The following is a 22,125-nucleotide window of genomic DNA, read 5'->3' as shown; positions in this document are numbered from 1 at the left end:
TCCACGCCCACGAATGTTCTAGCAGGAGGCGGTGCCATGACTACACCAGTGAGAGGAACCAATTAAGTTCCTGACTAGCAACAGAGATGTATTGGCTATCTAGATGTGCAAGGAGTTGACTCCTCCTAGTAGGAGGGTATAAATATATGTGCTTGTGTAAACATGTCTTTGTCTTTGCAGCTGCAATGTTCCCGCATCAGCGGAGACTGCATTCACGGTAAACGCTGCATATGTCGGCTCAATCGGAAATGACCTTTACATTTCAAGCGTGCTATAGAGCGAAACTTCGGCGATACAGATTTAACCCAGCCCTGTCTCGAATGGGAATATAATGTACAACGTCCCCCTCACTATCTTCAATGGAGTTATATCAGCTGAAGAATCTTCTGTTTGTGCATATTCCTTTCACTTGTCCACCCACTCAAAAAGGAACTAATTATCACAATCACTTATCATTTTGATCAAACTATTCCATATTAAGGGGCGGCAGGTAGCCTAGTGGTTAGAGCGTTGGGCCAGTAACGAAAAGGTTGCTAGATCAAATCCCCAAGCTGACAAGGTAAAATCTGTTGTTCTGCCCCTGAACAAGGCAGTTAACCCACTGTTCCTAGGCTGTTGTTGTAAATAACAATTTGTTCTTAACTGACTTGCCTAGTTAAATAAAGGTAAAAAGACAATATAAATTTGGTACAGTCATTAGCCAATGGCTGTGTCTGAAATCTGGCTTGCCTACTATTTACTTAAACTGCATACTGTATACTAATCATACTACATGCTATTTAGGATGTACTGTTTAGTAAAAATGAATGTAGTAAGCATCAAATATCAGTATGCTAGGCTCATCCTAAGAATGCGTCATCTAAGAATGCGTCATCTAATTCCATTTGTACATTTTGGTACAGCGTATCCCCTCAGCTTATTATCAGCTGTTATCAATCACGTCGGTCTCGAAAGACGATTCTCTTCCTCAATTGTGCGCAGCGAATTGAACTAAATGAAAAGTCGAAGTGAGTATGACATTCTGTCATTTAAAGATGTCCTCCAGTGATTTTTTAACTTTTCCAGTTACAAAGCGATATCCCAAGTATAAATATAGTAAATGTTTTGAGCTAAATAGTGTTTTTTAGAAACAACCGCAAACTTCAAGGAGTTGGTCTGATGGGAAGTCGTGATGTCATCACCCTCCCTGCTTGCCTGAGGAACAATAGAGGAACAAAGGAGAACAAAAGTGGAAAGGCTCACCTCACCACTTGTGATATGTCATGACTCACCTCGACCACCTATTGAGATGTTCCTTTTGTTAAGTAAATCAGGTGTTAAATGAAGGTGAAAGGAGGCTGGAGTGCCACTTTAAAGCATACAAAATGTTCACATACTTTAAAAACGTAATTTTTTTGCATAATCAAAAAGCCTAATATTTAGAACACAGGTATGGGTATTTGGACATGGCCACCGACTTAGGGATCCAAAAAATGTAGGCATATTTGACCATTAAAAGTGTCCAGATTGCTACTCAGTGACAGGAGTTAGTGAGTGTCAGTGAATCCCTTGCCCCTTCCAACTCGCTTGGAGGGCCTTCCATTGTCATGTGTTGCTGATGAAACTTCCGAGGGTGACTTCCAGAGAGTGGCGGGGGATCAATAAACCCATCAACTTTGGGACACACTCCTGACTTGAATGATGCAATTCAGGACCCTGAGACTAAACACCTCCCTCTGCAACTGGATCCTGGACCTTCTGACGGGCCGCCCCCCAGGTGGTAAGGGTAGGTAACAACACATCCGCTACGCTGATCCTCAACACAGGTGCCCCTCAGGGGTGCGTGCTCAGTCCCCTCCTGTACTCCCTGTTCACCCATGACTGCAAGGTCAGGCACGACTCCAACACCATAATTAAATTTGCTGATGACAGTCTAAAGGGAGGAGGTCAAGACCAGGACAACAACCTGTCCCTCAACGTGATTGAGACAAAGGAGATGATTGTGGACTACATTAAAAGAGGACCGAGCACGCCCCCATTCTCATCAACAGGGCTGCAGTGGAGCAGGTTGAGAGCTTCAAGTTCCTTGGTGTCCACATAACCAACAAACTAACATGGTCCAAGCACACCATGACAGTCGTGAAGCGGGCACGACAAAACCTATTCCCCCTCAGGAGACTTGATTTGGCATGGGTCCTCAGGTCCTCAAAAGGTTCTACAGCTGCACCAGAGAGCATCCTGACTGGTTCCATTACTGCCTGGTATGGCAACTGCTCTGCTTCTGACCGCAAGGCACAACAGAGGGTAGTGCGAACGGGCTAGTACATCACTGGGGCCAAGCTTCCTGCCATCCAAGACCTCTATACCAGGCGGTGTCAGAGGAAGGCCCTAAAAATTGTCAAAGACTCCAGCCACCCTAGTCATAGACTGTTTTCTCTGCTACCGCACGGCAAGCGGTACCGGAGCGCCAAGTCTAGGTCCAAGAGGATTCTTAACAGCTTCTACCCCCAAGCCATAAGACTCCTAAACATCTAGTCAAATGGCTACCCAGACTATTTGCATCCCTCCCCTCCCCACACCACTGCCACTCTCTGTTGAAATTCTATGCTTAGTCACTTTAATTAACTCTACCTAAATGTACATACTACCTCAACTAACCGGTGCCCCCGCACATTGACTCTGTACAGGGACCCCCCTGTAGATATTGTTATTTTTTACTGCTGATCTTTAATATCTTGTTACTTTTATATCTTATTCTTATTTTTTTAAACTGCACTATTGGCTAGGGGCTTGTTAGTAAGCATTTCACTGTAAGGTGAACCTGTTGTATTCGGCGCATGTGACTAATAAAATTTGATTTGAAATAATAAAACGTACATGAAATTCAGTTAATTAGGGCGGTATTTAATCTGTTACGTCTCGATATCAGACCAATGCACATGGCATCTAATTAGGCATGCCTCTCCATTATTTTGAATGAAACTGTGCAAACTCCAAACATATCGCAGTGCATGGGATATCATTTAACTCTGAAACCTGCAGCCTTGCTGGCTCGGTTGACGTGGCTATCTGATGGTCTAATTAGCCCCTACACCCTGAATACTTTTCACTACCTCAGCTTTGGGACACTTGTGGTGCAGGCACTCATGAATGTCATTTTAAAACATCTCTCCTCCTTATTTCTCTGTCGGCTCATCAGACTGACACTAGTCAGCTGTCCTACACTATATATGCAAAACTATGTGGACACCCCTTCAAATGAATGGATTTGGCTATTTCAGCCACACCCGTTGCTGACAGGTGTAGGATGCCACCTCTCCAACAAGTCAGTTTGTGAAATTTCTGTTCTGCTAGAGCTGCCCTGGGTCAACTGTAAATGCTGTTATTGTGAAGTGAAAATGTCTAGGAGCAAACGTCAGCCGTGACGTGGTAGGCTGAACAAGCTCACAGAATGGGACCACCGACTGCTGAAGCACGTAGAGCATAAAAATCATCTGTCCTCGGTTGCAGCACTTACTACCGAGTTCAAAACTGCCTCTGGAAGCAACGTCAGCACAATAACTGGTCGTCAGGAGCTTTATGAAATGGGTTTCCATGGCTGAGCAGCCACGCACAATCCTAAGATCAACATGAGCAATGCCAAGCGTCAGCTGGAGTGGTGTAATGCTCGCCGCCATTGGGCGAATCTGGGTTTGGTGGATGCCAGGAGAATGCTACCTGCCCCAATGCATACTGGCAACTTAAAGTTTGGTGGAGGAGGAATAATGGTCTGGGGCTGTTTTTCATGGTTTGGTCTTGGCCCCTTAGTTCCAGTGAAGGGAAACAACACTACAGCATACAATGACATTCTAGACGATTCTGTGCTTCCAACTTTGTGGCAACAGTTTGGGGAAGGCACTTTCCTGTTTCAGCATGACATTGCCCCGTGCACAAAGCGAGGTCCATACTGAAATGGTTTGTCGAGATCGGTGTGGAAGAACTTGACTGGCCTGCACAGAGCCCTGACCTCAACCCCATCGAACACCTTTGGGATGAATTGGAACGCCGGCTGCGAGCCAGGCCTAATCGCCCAACATCAGTGCCCCACCTCACTAATGCTCTTGGCTGAATGGAAGCAAGTCTCCACAGCAATGTTCCAACGTCTAGTGGAAAGCCTTCCCAGAAGAGTGCAGAGAGTTACAGCAGCAAATTGGGGGTTAATGCCCATGATTTCGGAATGAGATGTTCGACGAGCAGGTGTCCACATACTTTTGGTCATGTAGTGCATCTATGACAATAACGTTACCATGCTGTACTCACGTGCTGTGTATAGACACTCTGTTTTTCACAGACATGTGTTCACTGTTGGCTTTCCCTACTCATTGAAGTGCAAAACTTGACTTGGGACCCAGTGTCGTAAATGTAGCTTCTGCCTCCCTCTCCATTCCTCTCCCTATATTACATCTTCCTCTCTTTCTCTTCCCGTCCACGAAGAGAATAAATTGTGCTGACCTGAGTCTCACTGCCCTTTTAATGTATTTATCCCTCCCCATGGCCCTAACACAGACACCCAGCCTGACAGCTGAGCAGACCGTAGACAGACAGCAAGCTAGGCTATACAAATATACTCAATAGTCCAAACAGGCTTTCTCTCCTTTCGCTCACTTGCACTATTTGATGGGACTGGACAGCTGACAGCAGCAAATCCATCATCAGGTCTCTGCCAACTTGCTTTCACCTATCCTATCTTGTCAAATCGGTGCTGAATCTGACGAAGTAGATGAGCTGAAGAGAGAAAGCCATTGAAGACTTTTGAGATCAGTTGAGATTCACCCCCAGTCTCTGGTCCGCTCCAGTCCCCTGCTCACTAAACAGCAACCCCCTGTCCTGGAGGTGTCTCTGTCTGTCTGTACTCTTTTACTTCCCCATTCAGGCGGTATCCTCTGTGGTGGCCTGTAACTGGGTTTAGTGCTTGACTGCTACCCCCTGCTGGCTGTAAGGCCACAGTGTCTTCACCATCTCCTGCTGTGGTGCTGTGTTCACTGGTGTCCCCTCTGTCCGTCTGTGTGACGCTATGTCCATTGGTATATCTAAGTTGTTATTAGTGTGTATGTTCTTCTAAGTTTGGCTTCTATGTAGCATGCCCTTTATATAACTCTGTTGCTTGTGGGCATTGTGCGCCTTTCAGAGCATTGTGAAGTTATACTGTGAAGTTATACACACTATGTAACAACTGCCGTTTGAGTGGCACAGTGTTCCAGTTTGGGAAAACGGGTCTTGTGGTCCTATCAGTTGTGTTTGATGTTTTTTTGGGGTTTCTGATTTGTTCGCTTGCTTACATGGTTGCCATTTTGTTGCTGTTGTCCTGTTGTCTTCCAGCCGCCCCACTGCATGACAATGCCAAGCACACATTTTGCTAATTAGAACTGTGTAGGTCATAGCTCCTGTCTTAACTAAGACCAAGCTCTGCCTGCGCTACCCTCCATGGCCCCAGGGGGCAGCGACACGCAGCTGAGTAAGTTAGACAGCCCTGAGGCAGCTACACCACACAGAAGAGTTAGTGACACGCACTGGCTTTCATTGCTAACCCTGCCTCACAGTTAGTCAGCTGGCTCAGCTATGTTTATGTGGGAGTAGCATATAGGCTACGGTACAATACCAATAAAGCCATGCATGAGCTGCTTTTTGCCAGTTTATCATTCCTGTGGGAATATGAACTGAACAAATGGAGGTGAGCTCGCAGTTTGTATATATAAGCTGTGTTGTGTGCTGACGTGTGCCGCGTGGGATTTCTCGGCTTCACTGGCAGGTTGTCTGGCGTAGTGGGCCATCTGTGTGTCTGCCACTTCTCATGTGTGTCACGCTCCCAGATGACATTTCAGTCAGCCCAGTTGGGTTGTGTGTGTCACTTGTCTGTGTGGTTGAGGATTGAGGATACGCACTTGAGGTTTAGGGAACTGAAACTGTTCAACAACTCAAACGTTGCCAGGTGCTTTGGGTAGGGCGGACTATTGGAAGGGAAAGAGAGCTGGACTGCAGCTAAGTTGGGGCCTGTTAAGGTAGTTTTCATGGGATTGGTGGTCCCCTAAAGTCCCCAGTAGTGCTGCTGTAAACTGTGTTCTTGTACAACCAAATAACAATAGGCATCGACGACATTGAGAGTGCAATATCTCTGCACTCAGTACCATACAGGAAAGGGCCACTAAAGGAAGCATGGCGAGGGAGGGGGTCTGCATGCTGGTATTTGTGACCGGAGCACTCCGAGGGTTTCTAATCGCATCTGGCCGTCTCTTTCTCTCCTGCCGTTCTTCTTTCTCTCTGTCGTTCTCTGGATTTCAGCTCGCAAACAAGAGATCATCAAGATTACCGAGCAGCTGATTGAGGCCATCAACAACGGAGACTTTGAGGCTTACACGTGAGTTTATAGATTGTGTGCATACATTTAATTAGCTCCTAGTTTTGACAGATGAATAACCCCTAGCCCTGCTGATTTCCCTCTAAATGACTGGAGTAGTATGTGGAATGTGAGAGGGTGGGAGGTGCTGATGATACGGTGCCTTCAGAAATTATTCATACCCCTTGACTTATTCCACATGTTGTTGTGTTACAGCCTGAATTCAGAATGGATTTAATAGATATTTTTTCTCTCAGCCATTAACACACTTTTCAACCATGATGACAGTGAAAAAATGGTTTTAAACACAGCAAATGTATTAAAAATGTTAATTACATTACGTAAGTATTCACACCCCTGAGTCAATCAATACGTTAGAATCACCTTTGGCAGCGATTATGGCTGTGAGTCTTTCTGGGTAAGAGCTTTGCACACCTGGATTGTACAATATTTGCACATGATTCTTTTTAAAATTCTTCAAGCTCTGTCAAGTTGGTTGTTGATCATTGCTAGACAAACATTTTCAAGTCTTGCCATAGATTTTCAAGCCGGTTTAAGTCAAAACTGTAACTCGGCCACTCAGGAACATTCAATGTTGTCTGGGTAAGCAACTCCAGTGTATATTTGCCTAGTGTTTTAGGTTATTGTCCTGCTGAAAGGTGAATTCATCTCCCAGTGTCTGGTGGAAAGCAGACTGAACCAGGTTTTCCTCTAGGATTTTGCCTGTGCTTAGATCTATTCCATTTATTTTTTATCCCAAAAAACTCCCCAGTCATTGCCCATGTCAAGCATACACATAACATAATGCAGCCACCACCCTTATTGAAAATATTGACGAGTGGTACTCATTGATGTGTTGTGTTGAATTTTCCCCAAACATAACACTTTGTATTCAGGACATTAAGTTAATTTCTTTGCCACATTTTTTGCAGTTTTACTTTAGTGCCTTATTGCAAATAGGATGTATGTTTTGGAATGTTTTATTCTGTACAGGCTTCCTTCTTTTCACTCTGTCAGTTAGGTTAGTATTGTGGAGTAAGTACAATATTGTTTATCCATCCTCAATATCTCCTATCACAGCCATTAAACACTGTAACTGTTTTAGTCACCATTGGCATCATGATAAAATCCCTGAGCGCTTTCCTTCCTCTCTGGCAACTGAGTTAGGATGGATGCCTGTATTTTTGTAGTGACTGGGTATATTGATACACCATCCAAAATGTAATTACCATGTTTATATTCAATGTCTGCTTTATTTGTAATTTTTAACCCATCTACCAATAGGTGCCCTACTTTGCGAGGCATTGGAAAACCTCCCTGTTCTTTGCGATTTAATCAGTGTTTGAAATTCACTGCTCAACTGTGGGACCTTACAGATAATTGTATGTGTAGGGTGCAGAGATGAGGTAGTCATTCAAAAATCACTATTATTGCACACATGCAACGTATTATGTGATTTGTAAAGCACATTTTTTACACAAACCTATTCCCGCTTGCCTTAACAAAGGGGTTGAATACTTATTGACTCAAGCTTTTTAGTTTTTATTAATTTGTAAACATTTCAAAAAACATAATTCCACATTGACATTATGTGTGTAGGCCAGTGACACAAAATCTGTAACACGTCAAAATGTAACAACAAAATGTGGAAAAACCAAGGTGTGTCAATACTTTGTAAAGGCACTGTATGAATGAAAATTTCGTTTTCGTGTCAAATCGCCAATTGGCAACCCATCCCTTATGGGATTAATTGACACATTAACAAACATTACAATAATTCACTATGGTAACGAAATGATCATTCTTCTTCCAGTGTTCTCTGCATTGCGCATCATATAGAGTGAAAAAAATACAATACATCAATACATAATAGTCAATAAGGTTATCCAAACAATTATTACATTCCTAGAGCAGTACAATAATATACATACATATATACATACATACACACTGCATATATACAGTTGAAGTCAGAAGTTTACATACACTTAGGTTGGAGTCATTAAAACTATTTTTTCAACCACTCCACAAATTTCTTGTTAACAAACTGTAGTTTTGGCAAGTCGGTTAGGACATCTACTTTGTGCATGACACAAGTCATTTTTCCAACAATTGTTTACAGACAGATTATTTCAATTATAATTCACTGTATCACAATTCCAGTGGGTAAGAAGTTCACATACTCTAAGTTGACTGTGCCTTTAAACAGCTTGGAAAACTCCAGAAAATTATGTCATGGCTTTAGAAGCTTCTGATAGGCTAATTGACATCATTTGAGTCAATTGAAGGTGTACCTGTGGATGTATTTCAAGGCCTACCTTCAAACTCAGTGCCTCTTTGCTTGACATCATGGGAAAATCAAAAGAAATCAGCCAAGACCTCAGAAAAACAATTGTAGACCTCCACAAGTCTGGTTCATCCTTGGAAGCAATTTCCAAACGCCTGAAGGTACCACGTTCATCTGTACAAATAATAGTACACAAGTATAAACACCATGGGACCACACAGCCGTCATACCGCTCAGGAAGGAGATGCGTTCTGTCTCTTAGAGATTAACGTACTTTGGTGCGAAAAGTGCTAATCAATCCCAGAACAACAGCAAAGGACCTTGTGAAGATGCTGGAGGAAACAGGTACAAAAGTATATATATCCACAGTAAAACGAGTCTTATATCGACATAACCTGAAAGGCCGCTCAGCAAGGAAGAAGCCACTGCTCCAAAACCGCCATAAAAAAGCCAGACTACGGTTTGCAACTGCACATGGGGACAAAGATCGTACTTTTTGGAGAAATGTCCTCTGGTCTGATGAAACAAAAATAGAACTGTTTGGCCATAATGACCATCGTTATGTTTGGCAGAAAAAGGGGGAGGCTTGCAAGCCGAAGAACACCATCCCAACCGTGAAGCACGGGGGTGGTAGCATCATGTTGTGGGGGTGCTTTGCTGCAGGAGGGACTGGTGCACTTCACGAAATAGATGGCTTCATGAGGAAGGAAAATTATATGAATATATTGAAGCAACATCTCAAGACATCAGTTAGGAAGTTAAAGCTTGGTCGCAAATGGGTATTCCAAATGGACAATGACCCCAAGCATACTTCCAAAGTTGTGGCAAAATGGCTTAAGGACAACAAAGTCAAGTTATTGGAGTGGCCATCACAAAGCCCTGACGTCGATCCTATAGAACATTTGTGGGCAGAACTGAAAAAGTGTGTGCGAGCAAGGAGGCCTACAAACCTGACTCAGTTACACCAGCTCTGTCAGGAGGAATGGGCCAAAATTCACCCATCTTGTTGTGGGAAGCTTGTGGGATGCTACCCGAAATGTCTGACCCAAGTTAAACAATTTAAAGGCAATGCTACCAAATACTAATTGAGTGTATGTAAACTTCTGACCCACTGGGAATGTGATGAAAGACATAAAAGCTGAAATAAATAATTCTCTCTACTTTTATTCTGACATTTCACATTCCTAAAATAAAGTGTTGATCCTAACTGACCTAAGACAGGGAATCTTTACTAGGATTAAATGTCAGGAATTGTGAAAAACTGAGTTGAAATGTATTTGGCTTAGTTGTATGTAAACTTCCGACTTCAACTGTACACATACATACATACATACATACATACATACATACATACATACATACATACATACATACATACATACATACATACATACATACATACATACATACATACATACTATTAACAGACAAATAAATTCAGAAAAAATAAAAAAACAGAAGTCACTTGAACCCAGTCTGACACAAACAGAAGATTCACATGGTAGACAAGCCTATACACAATCTATATACACACACCATTAACCACACAGAAGATAAATATGTGTACTATTTAATTATATGTTTAACTGTATGTCTGATTTCCCTTCCAGGAGAATCTGTGACCCCGGGCTAACCTCGTTTGAACCCGAAGCTTTGGGAAACCTGGTGGAGGGCATGGACTTCCACAAATTCTACTTTGAGAACTGTAAGCATCTCTTATCAACAGGGAAATAAACATTGTAGTGTCATTCCACGAATAGTGGCTTTTGGGTAGTGTCCTTTGGTAAAAATAAACTTTTTCATTTTAACATTCTGTCATAAAGAGCACATGTTCAACTTCATAACAAACACATATTCCCATCTCTTACTATAAAAGTGAACATTAAATGAATAGCCCACTGGACAAAAATGTGTTGAATCAATGTTGCTTCAACGTAAATTGGCAACATATTGTGACGTGGAATCTATGTGTAAAATACAGTGGATTTGCAAATAGTCAGCAACTGTTGTTTTGAGGGTGAAATTTCAACCACAGGTTTATGTCATCATGGTGACCAATTTTCAACTTCTTCAACCTTATCTCCACTATCAGAAAAAAAACTATAGGCTGGGCAGCACCTCCTACTGGAGAATTGATGTATCTACAGCAGGGGTATCAAACTCATTCCATTGAGGGCCTAGTGTCTGCGGGTTTTTGGTTCCAATGAAGACCTAGACAACCAGGTGAGGGGAGTTCTTTACGGATTAGTGACCTTAATTCATCAATCAAGTATAAGTGAGGAGTGAAAACCCGCAGACACGCTGCCCTCCGTGGAATGAGTTTGAGACATGTGATCTACAGCTGTCTCTTTGTTCTCCTGTCCAGCGTTTTAACCAAGCCCAGCCCTGCCAATGTGCTATCGTGAGAACGACTGTTGAGAGGTCTCCACTTAAAAAACTAAATAGATTTACTGTTACTATCGAAATCATTCCAAAAGGGTATGTTTAACAGAGCAACAAGTTCATAATATGTTGGATTCACGTCGCTATTTCAACCAAAAATCGAATAGGACTAAATCAAATCACATTTTATTTAAAGTGAGTTTAAAGTTTGATCTGATTTGATTTAGTCGTATTTATTTAACTTGGTTGGGATGGAGACGTGAATCCAACATACAGTATCAATTATTCATTTGTAGACACACTGAAATTAAAGCCCAACTAAGTCAGTGGCACAGATCACACTATCCAAGGAGAAGATAATCTCCTTCAAATGTGGATATTTTGTTGCGTTGACAACCAAGCACAATTCAATATAACAGTCGCAATACAGTAACTTGTCGACCAGTTAATAGATTATATGTTGGATTCATGTCTCCAACTCAACCAAAAATAAAAGTTAAAGAATAGGATTATGCCAGTGGCTCAGATGGAACAATCCAAATATCCTTTAAATGTTGATATTTGGTTGCTTTGTAAAGTTAAGACAATCTTACAAACTATTGTAACAGTAGTTATTCAACCTTAAAGGGTAGGTAGCATAAACATAACCACATGTAACATATGGATTTGCATTACATGCTGACCAGACCGGACACGTCACATGCGCGAGTGTCGCAAAATACATTTTGAAATCCATGTTATTCAAATATTGCACCCACACTGCTCGCGTGCACCAACGAGCGTCTGCGTTGCCAAGGGCTAAAATAGAACTCCTTTCTATTTCTGACGCAGATCGCGCTGAAAGTCCTGCCTCTCCCATCTCCTCATTGGTTTATAGAAGCAGGTACCCACGTGTCATCTCCTCATTGGTTATACCCACGTGGGTGATTGAAAGACGAACTGTTTTGCCGGTTGTCGTGGTAATACTATGAAAGTGAAGATGCCAATCACCATATAAATTCAAAGATGAAAAAGCCTGGAAGGAGGAGAGATGACTAGAAATCATTCAGTTGGCCGTTTTATGTGTAGATTAATTGTCGGAGTAGAGGACCTTGTTCATTTCAGGTAAAATAACAACTCAATGTTCATATCCCAGGACAAATTAGCTAGCAACAGCAAGCTAGCTAAATAGGACAAATTAGCTAGCAAGTGCAAGCTAACTAGCTAAATTGCCATAAGTGTTTAATGCTTTTCGACCTGTCCCCAAATTAATGTCATTGGTTCGGAGTTTGTTTTGATATTTTAACCTGCGTGTCGTGATTGCGTTTGGTGTAGGGGAACAAAATACATTTATGCACGATAGCACACGCGCGGTTTGGGTTCCGTGTTAGTATACGCATAAAAAGTCCCAATGCCAAGTTACACCTCACTCTTCTATTTTTTGAGTTGTTACATAAAACCGATCAGAATTCCGAAGTCATGTCTGAAAATGTTTTTCCGGGGTGTGATGTAATATGGAGGACCCGGCAAGCCAGCGTATTCCATATAATGTACACTCCAAAGGAAATAACTTCAAATGTATAGATCGTTTGCACTCATGACTACTGGTTTCAATTGAATTTTCCGCTAACTTACAAGCAAATAATTTATGAATGTATTGTTACAAATCAACTTGCAAGGTTGCCAACCAACTACTCTGCTAACGTTAGCCCTACCAGCCTGCTAACTTTAAGTTAGCACTGAATAAATCAGCGAGTTGCTATCAACAACTAGCTTACAGCTACATTAAAGTAAACCAATGCCATCTAACCAGTTGTCAAAGAATGTTAGCTAAATGCAGTTATTTTAGCCAGCAAGATAGCCAGCCAGCTAACGTTAGCTATTTAGCCAACTAGCTATTAGCCGTGACAGCCTAGCTAACCACCACAGTTATGGTTGGCAAGCTAGAGCCCAACCACTGGAGACCAGCTAGCTAGAACATAACTAACACAACACAACTAAAACATAACCTACGATTAAAAGCAAAGAGAGAGCAGATTTACAGATTGATGGTTAGGGTGTCCGATGGTAAAACATAAAAAAATAGCTCAGCTTGAGCTAGGTACCGAGCTAGCATACGAACTCGGTAGCCCAGATTAGATCCTCCATATGACGTTGAGAAATAGTGCATTGTGGGTAGTTTAGAAGTTATCTGGGTTATAAGTAAATAAATATGTAATAACCCCAAAACATAACTATGTTTGTACTTATAGGTAACCAGATCGTGACTACAACTAAGTTACTAAGTCTTTGACCACACTGTGTTGTTACATTGGTGAGTAAGAACTCATGCTTCCTACCCTTTAAAATGAGTAACACATCCAGGGCCACATTTTGAGATTACTGTCTCTATAAATGTCTTCCTATGTAACAATAGAAAGCGTGCATGTTCAAGATAGCATGCAAAGGCTGCAGGTCTGTGGAGATCTTCACAATTTCTTTAACCTCTATGGGCTAGGTGGGACGCTAGCGTGCCACCCGTGGTGCACTCCATCAACAGCAGGTGCATTTCAAGAGCGGCAAATTTGAATCCAAATAAATGTCAAAATTCAAATTTTTCAAACATACAACTATTTTACACCCTTTGAAAGATAAACATCTCCTTAATCTAACCACGTTTTACGATTTCAAAAAGGTTTTACGGCGAAAGCATAAATTTAGAGTATGTTAGGACAGTACATTTACAAGAGTTGTGTGTAATGTTTTGTCAATTCAAAGACAGGGTCACCAAAACCATAAAACCAGCTAAAATGATGCACTAACCTTTTACAATCTCCATCAGATGACACTCCTAGGACATTATGTTAGACAATGCATGCATTTTTAGTTCTATCAAGTTCATATTTATATCCAAAAACAGCGTTTTACTATGGCATTGATGTTGAGGAAATCGTTTCCCTCCAATAACCGGCAGTCAAGTCAGCGTCACAAATTAAATAATTAAAATTAGAAAACATTGGTAAAATATTATATTGTCATTTAAAGAATTATAGGTTTACATCTCTTGAACGCAATCAACTTGCCAGATTTAAAAATAACCTTACTGGGAAATCACACTTTGCAATAATCTGAGCACTGCGCCCAGAAAAATACGCGTTGCGATACAGACTAGACGTCATGTTGGGGAGATCTAAAATCGAAAATACTATGTAAATAATCCATTAGCTTTGATTCTCTTCATCAGATGTCACTTCCAGGTATCACAGGTCCATAACGAATGTAGTTTTGTTCAAAAAAGCTCATCATTTATGTCCAAAAATCTCCGTCTTGTTAGCACATGATCTAAGCCAGCCGGACTTCTCGTCATGAACGAGGGGAAAAAATATATTTACGTTCGTTCAAACATGTCAAACGTTGTATAGCATAAATCATTAAGGCCTTTTTTAACCAGAACATGAATAATATTCAAGGTGGACGAATGCATACTCTTTTATAACGTATTGGAACGAGGGTACCCAACATGAACTCGCGCGCCAGGTGTCTAATGGGCCATCATCGTTCCATGGCTCTTGTTCGGTCAGATCTCCCTCCAGAAGCCACAAAACACTTTGTAAAGGCTGGTGACATCTAGTGGAAGCAATAGGAAGTGCCAAAATATTCCTCAGCCCCTGTGTTTTTCAATGGGATAGGTTTAAAGGTAATACAACACATCAGGTATCCACTTCCTGTCAGAAAATGTCTCAGGGTTCTGCCTGCCAAATGAGTTCTGTTATACTCACAGACACCATTCAAACAGTTTTAGAAAATTTCGGGTGTTTTCTATCCATATGTAATAAGTATATGCATATTCTAGTTACTGGGTAGGTGTGGTAACCAGATTAAATCGGGTATGTTTTTTATCCAGCCGTGTCAATACTGCCCCCTAGCCCTAACAGGTTAATAATCTGTGCAGAATCTCAAATGACATTGATCACTTGCGCCACTATTTTTTATTTAATCTCAACTGCAATCCAGGTCATTTGATTGTGCTATTAGATGAAGCACAGTGATAGCACATTAAGGTGTTGAATAAAGAAACTAAATATCTGACATTGTATTCCCATTTAAACTTTGTTGTGCTTTTAGATGGTTGAAAGTATAGTGATGAAACACTGAGAATTCAACCAACTTTTGGCTGTATTTTTGAGTGGGTGAATATAGGTTGTTATCTCATTGATGAACGCCTCAACCAAATATTACCCAATTGTCCACTTTGACATTTCGTGGTGTGCCCAGTGGGAGGGTTGACTATCTTAAATCAGGCTGTACTCTCCGTGTGACATGGGGAAAGGAAGCTGCTTGCGTGCAACAGGGAGGGGCAATTGAATGTAAGCTAAACAAAAGATTTGAACTTGTTGAAATATTTCTAGCCTCTCTCTCTATGGGTAACAGGGTTGACTTGGTATGCTTGAAATGCTCAGTTTTCCACAACAAAACACCAGAAAAAAAACATCTCGCCTGCTTTTACACTACGATATTTTTTGTATCATTTAAAAAGGGATTGTTTCACCATATTAAACCAAGAGTTCTGTTCATGTTACGGGGTTGACCTGAAACCTGACTATTGTCAATTAATCACCAATGAATAACTAGGGCTTTACAATGGGTAAAGTGGGTTAAAAATCATCCTAGAAGTTGGACCTTTATTTAACTAGGCAAGTCAGTTAAAAACAAACTCTTATTTTCAATGACGGCCTAGGAACAGTGGGTTAACTGCCTTGTTCAGGGGTAGAACGACAGATGTTTACCTTGTCAGCTGGGGGATTCGATCTTGCAACCTTTCGGTTACTAGTCCAATGCTCTAACCACTAGGCTACCTGCCGCCCCACGATGATGTGAGACATACCAAAAGAAAATGTATAAATACACACTGCTATTGCAATTTTTAACATGGTTTAGTGTAGTTAGAGCATAGATGTATGTGATCCAACTGTAAAATGTGTTTTATCAAAATGTATGCACAATGTCTGAAAGACATAAGACACTATTCGTGGCGCGACCCTATGATGTTAATTGTTGTATTTTTTGAAGAAAAAAAACATATACCAGGTAAGTCACTGAGCACACTATTTTACGCTAAAGGCCTGGTAACCATCTTTCTCTGTTGGAATCTAATCAAGGAAGAAGTGCATGAAGCCAACACATGTAAGTAGATGACTGAGTGTGTCCGTGTCTCCTATGTAGTGTTGAGCAAGAACAGTAAGCCGGTCCACACCACCATCCTGAATCCCCATGTGCACCTGATCGGGGAAGACGCGGCCTGCATCGCCTACATCCGCCTGACGCAGTACATCGACAGCCAGGGACGACCGCGCTCCTGCCAGTCAGAGGAGACTCGCGTGTGGCACCGCCGCGACGCCAAGTGGCTCAATGTGCATTTTCACTGTTCAGGAGCGCCTGCCGCACCTCTCCAGTGAACCTTTACCACACAGGTACTGACTGCAGAGAGCTTTATTCTAGGTTCTGTCTACATGTGTGCCCTCCCTCACACTCATGTACTGAAGTGCTGATACATACATGTATCTTTTTGTTTATGTAAAAGAAACTCCTCAAGCCAAACCTTCATAATGGTACACAGCGTACATCTTATTAACGTTATAGTCAACAAACAAGAACTAACGCGTTAGTAAACCCACAATCAAATCCATGTGTACAATCACGCAGTACAGGGTACAGCTAGCAGTTTAGCAGTTACACAGGCGGGTCCCGGTGGCAATAAATTAATAAAACCGAAAGCTTACCTTGACTTGGAAGAATTGCATATTTGGATAGCCTTAGCCAGCTAGCTAACATAAATAGCATTCCTCTCTGTTTGAGTCAGGTTGTTGAGTAGGCTAAATTAGCTGCATCAGCTATAAAAATAAATACAATGAAATATAGCTAGGTCTCTCTATCTTTGTTGCTCTCCTTAGTTTTTGAAGAAATTAATTTGGTCAAAACTGTTCAACTATTGTCTTTCTCTTTGAGTCTACTACTCACTGCCCTTTATGCACTGCAGTACTAGCTAGCTGTAGCTTATGCTTTCAGTACTAGATTCATTTTATGATCCTTTGATTGGATGGATAATATGTCTGTTCATACTGCAAGAGCTCTGATAGGTTGGAGGACGACCTCCGAAAATCGTCATAATTACTGTGTAAGTCTATGGAAAGGGGTGAGAACAATGAGCCTCCTAGGTTTTGTACTGAAGTCAATGTAGCCAGAAAAGGAAGGAAAATAGCTGTCCTTCGGCTACACCATAGTGCTACCGTAGAGAGGGCTGTTGATGCTACTGTAGACCATTGCAAAACAGTGATTTGGTGACATTTATCTAAAAAGGATAACTTTTTTTATGTTTCAATATATAAAAAAAAGGAAATTTTGTGAGTAGGATGGATCTCCCCTTCCTCCTCTGAGGAGCCTCCACTGCTGTATATAAACCTATTATAGTGTTGTAAACTCAGGAGTAGTTTGGAGAGGCTGCCCTGTGCATTCCCCACCACTCTCTCTCTCTCTCTCTCTCTTTTCCTCAGCTTTGCCTGAATTCTGAAGCCGATTGGAACATTTCCTCTCATTGGTTGGATTGGCGCCTGGAGCCCGGCCGGAAGAGACCGCTTGAAGTTTACAATCCTTGGGGGAAAAAAATAAAATCAATTATATTTAAAAGCCAACCGACAACACCACCATAACCAATCCAGTCCAACCCTAGCTAGATGTTGGGGGCCCGGCTGGGGCCGAGACCCTCCCCTCAGGACAGTGCATGTTCTGACGCCCACAGGGGGGCGTGGTCTTGTTCTTTTTCCATGGATCCATATTTTTTGCCCTTTGTTTGGAAAGGTGTTTAAAGTATTAACATATGTACAAAAAATGTCACATTTAATCAACAACAATGATTAAATATGAATTGTCTATATAAAAAAGGAGCACACACCCTAATATTAGTGGTGGTTGTTTTTTGGTTTTGTTTCACAATGAATCTAGTTGTTTTCTTTCTTTTTTTGGATGCAAACAAATGCTAGGAGGGAAAATGTAAGAAAAAAACTAAATGATGATACTTAGTATTAGAATTAAGAACACCAAAGTGTAGACTTTAGGCCTCTTTAGGCATTTAAATACATTGTCTTAATGTAGATGTATGTTTTTATGGGTTAGGTGGGTTTCAGAAGGGACAGTGTTTTAGTATTCATATGTGTTATTGTGGAACTCTTCATTTTTATCCCCTGAATGATGCTTTATTTGAAGGTATTTTGTGTTTGAAGAGGATCATTTTTAAATGGGGACTTTATTTAATATAGTAATGTATACATCGATATTTATAAGGAGAAAGGGAAAAGACTCTTTACTTTCAGAGTTTGGAGAATGGATGTGTGTGTGAGTATGTGTGAGAGTGAATGTTCTCCTGTCCCTATTCAGGCTCTTTTGCAGTTTGAGATCCCGTGTACATACACACACTCTCACACAAGGCCCAAACTCCAGGCCCCTGTGCTGTGCCCTTTGGGTCTATAAACCAGCCTGCTCCTCCAGCTTCAGCCACAATCTCCTGACCAGCACAATCTGAAGTTGCAGAACACTACCATCGGTTTTCAGTGCTGAGTTTGCCATCTTCCTTTTGGCCTCTAGAGGGCACATGACACAGTCAGTCAAGCCAACTGATACTATTCTGACAAGAGGCCCCAACCCACAAACTCTGAAAGCTCGGATACCTCTCCCTTGTATCGTTTCCTACTATGATTTTAGCATGTTTGATCAATTTGGGGGGGTTGTCTAAAATGGCCTGTACTGTTTTGCACATAAATTTGAGACTCAATGCTGTTCTGTTCACTCCCCAGGTGAACGTTTCTGCAACTTCAGGTTAAGCTCGCCCACTCCTGGGGTCTCTACCTGTGTTTCTATAGCGAGCGACCCTACTAATCAGCTGTTTAGCTTTTAGTGCCACTCAGTGTGACGATGTCACCCTTTGCCTGTCTCTTGTTTTGGTCCCCGTCCTGTTCTCTAACGTATATCATCTTTCTTTGCTTGCCGTACCTCTCTTTAAAAGCATGTGAAAATGAGAATGCAGTAAAGTGGGGTGCTGAGTTGACCCGTGGCATGTCAGACCTCTGGCTGGGCATAAGATTGGATGGGACGGTGGAGGCTGGGTGATCTGGCTGGGTGATCATTACATAAGATGGGACGGTGGAGGCTGGGTGCTTGGGAGCCACGGTGAAAGCAATCAATGGATTGGTCCCTTTGTCACGGTTTCCATTGTAACTGTTCTAGATGTTAGTGTTCTTACTGGTGGTATTATTATGAGTGATCTGAGTTTTCTTTTGAGATTGGAGCTGAAATATGGGGAGTCAGTTGAGGTGAGGGATGGGGCTCAGGCTGCTAGCAAATCACACCCTGTCCAACCCCCCCACACACATGCAGATAATGCCACAATACACATGGAATCAACACTTACGGTGTACTCCCAATGCAAATTATATTTGAATATATATGGACAGACACACAAAATAAACACACTCGAAACAGTCTCACTTTAAAAAACATATCTTTGTGTTGATGGTAAAACATTGGAACACTGTTTTTCACCGTGTTGTAGAAACTTGTGTGTGACTTCGTACCGCCAGTGGGGTGAAGCTTGCCGTTTACCCCTTCACTTCTGTGCTAAGCAGCTCCATAGTACTCGTGTTCCATTCAACCTGTCAAAGGCTGGGTACCAAAAAGCTGAAAAAACAACCTACCGATGATATCAAAAATGATATCAAAACGTGTTGAAGGAAACATGTTAAAACAAAACTTGTGCTCTGTTTTTATTACGAGTCACACGTGGCCCCGCCCACCCTATTGCTTGTGCTGCTGGGTGTTGTGACATATCTGCCATGAGACTATTCCCCTTTGCACCATGACGTGATGTATACAGTACTGAACTATGTGATGTTTTTTGGAGTAGTTTTCCCTGACTTTGCGCTGTGGGCATTGACCTCTCTCCCCCACCGGGCCTGATGCTTCCATTCATTGTGTGTTCACACAGCCATGGGAATGTTCATGTAAAAGAGTATAACCATCCAGTTTATTTTAATTCTTAAAAATAATTCAAAGGGAAGAAGAGGAGAGAAATAGTAGTTACTGAGGGAAGGACAGTTAACCTTTGATTATACTATACCTTACTGGCAGCAGGATAGGGAGAGAGACTTGCTATACAAAAAAATTTAAAAAAAAGAATAATGAAAAATAAATATTAAAAGCCAGACTTTAATAACAAAAATATATATGCAGTTTTTTGAGGAAAAATATGCATGTCTTCTTTCTAGTAATATTTTTTACTGTCTGTGTTTACTTAAGAAATGGAAATCTATATATGTTACCTGCACCTTCAAGGTCAATGAAAATGGCTCTGTCTCAAATATTGAAATGAAGTGATGTATCACGTAAAGAAAAAAGTACAAAAAAAGCCTTAGCTTGGTATGTTTCTCTTTATTTGTAAATGTACTGCATTGTAACCATATAGTGAGGGGATGCATATGACTATACTCTGAGTTTTCATTTAGATGCTGGATTTTTGCATGACCATAAAATAAAGAAAATCATTACTTTAAAACTATCAAGTGTTTGTTTGAATGTTAGTAGATCATATCTTTGTTATTTAAACAAGAAACATTGAATAAAAATAACATTTCAACATAAGTTGTGTCCGGTTTGTCATTTTGTTGTGAGTGTGTGCTAGTCCATCCTTCCAGGATCTAAACGTTGCATCTTGTGTGTGTCAATAAATCACAAGAATATTACTGTTGAGTACATTACTGAATTTAGAGATAAATGGGAGGCTATTCTCAACAAGTGTTATTTTGACCTAATGCTACTTCTAATAGAAGAATCGAAAAAGGACAGACAAGTAGTCCAAACAGAAACTGAAGTAAAAAGGAAAATCACAGAACACAGTGACATTTCTAACAAAGCACAATGTGATGAGATCTTGTAAGAGAAAGTAGACACATTCACTCTTACATTGAAGCAAGTCAAGCTAAGAACATTTTGAAGAGATGACGTAGACTATAGAGATGTCAAGGTCTTTGCCTGGAGAAAACCAACCCGAAAGAATTCAGAATCACATCTGCAGAGGAGGAAGCCTTGATCTGTTTCTTTCAACTTTACAAGCGTGACGATGAGGATCACCCAGACACTCAGAGGCCAGCTCCTCCCAAGATTTTTTAGACTAGGAAGAGGAGTCACGCAGGTACAACAAGAGAGGGAGAGGACGCGGAAGAGGCCAACACGGAGGGGGAGGAAGAAATCAAGACTATCCAACCACACGGAGCAGGACCAGAACAAGGCTGTGATCAACATTTCTGGAGAACTCCTCTCTGATGATTGCATAAGGGTATTGTCTAAAGGACTGTCCTTTGCCCCCTCATATTCAGCTAATGAATTTAATACAAAGATTGACCTATTTCGTTTCTACATCTGAAGGCCTGGTACAATCAAAACTTCTCTCCAACTACAGACGCCAGTGTCTCAGGTCAGGCAGGTTCCCTCAAAAACACCTTTTAAGCCCAAGTCCACTTTTTGTCCCGTCGTCCAGAATGCCACACTAAATACATTTGCCAAGAAGGTGAATTATGATGTGGAGAATCTGTTTAAGGGTAAAATTGACTCCAACCAAACACGACGTAATCTTTCTAAGACAGAGAGGGATGCAGTTGAATCATTGTCCAAAAATTAACAGATTGTGGTTAAAAAAGCAGACAAAGGTGGAGCTACAGTAGTGTGGAGTAAAGACAAATATGTGACAGAAGCCTACCGTCAAATAGACAATGATGAATTCTACCAATCTCTTACCTTCAACCCTACAGAGGACCTAAAAACTGAATTGAAAGGGATCCTCACAGAAGCTAAGGAGAATGGCTACATTTCAGACAATGAGTTCAAATTTCTTTTCAATGGCAGTCCGCGTATGGCATCTTTTTACCTTCTTCCAAAAGTCCACAAAAATCTTGAAAATCCCCCAGGCAGGCCAGTCATTAGTGGTAATGAAAGTCTGACAGAACCCATCTCTAAGTACATTGATTACTTTATTAAGCATTTTCTGACGTCACTCCCAGCCTATCTTCAAGATACCACAGATGTGTTGAACAAAATTAAGGAA

The 22,125-nt window shown here is 41.4% G+C and overlaps 1 protein-coding gene across 18 annotated transcripts in view; it reads left to right on the top strand.

The window, feature by feature from the left end:
• LOC106606853 (calcium/calmodulin-dependent protein kinase type II subunit gamma) overlaps positions 1-20,666 on the top strand; it is a 133,836-nt gene extending 113,170 nt beyond the window's left edge. For all 18 annotated transcript variants that reach the window (XM_014203345.2, XM_014203338.2, XM_014203277.2 and 15 more), the window contains 4 exons: positions 6,298-6,373; positions 10,250-10,344; positions 16,203-16,450; positions 17,531-20,666. In XM_014203345.2, coding sequence (XP_014058820.1) covers positions 6,298-6,373; positions 10,250-10,344; positions 16,203-16,435 — 404 coding nt within the window. In that variant the 3' untranslated portion in view covers positions 16,436-16,450; positions 17,531-20,666. The remainder of the gene's footprint in view (positions 1-6,297; positions 6,374-10,249; positions 10,345-16,202; positions 16,451-17,530) is intronic.
• Positions 20,667-22,125: the final 1,459 nt, after the last annotated feature.

Source organism: Salmo salar, chromosome ssa01 (genome assembly GCF_905237065.1).
Source record: "Salmo salar chromosome ssa01, Ssal_v3.1, whole genome shotgun sequence".
In the NCBI taxonomy this organism is placed as follows: Eukaryota; Metazoa; Chordata; class Actinopteri; order Salmoniformes; family Salmonidae; genus Salmo; species Salmo salar.
This window is presented reverse-complemented; position numbering and strand designations above follow the sequence as displayed.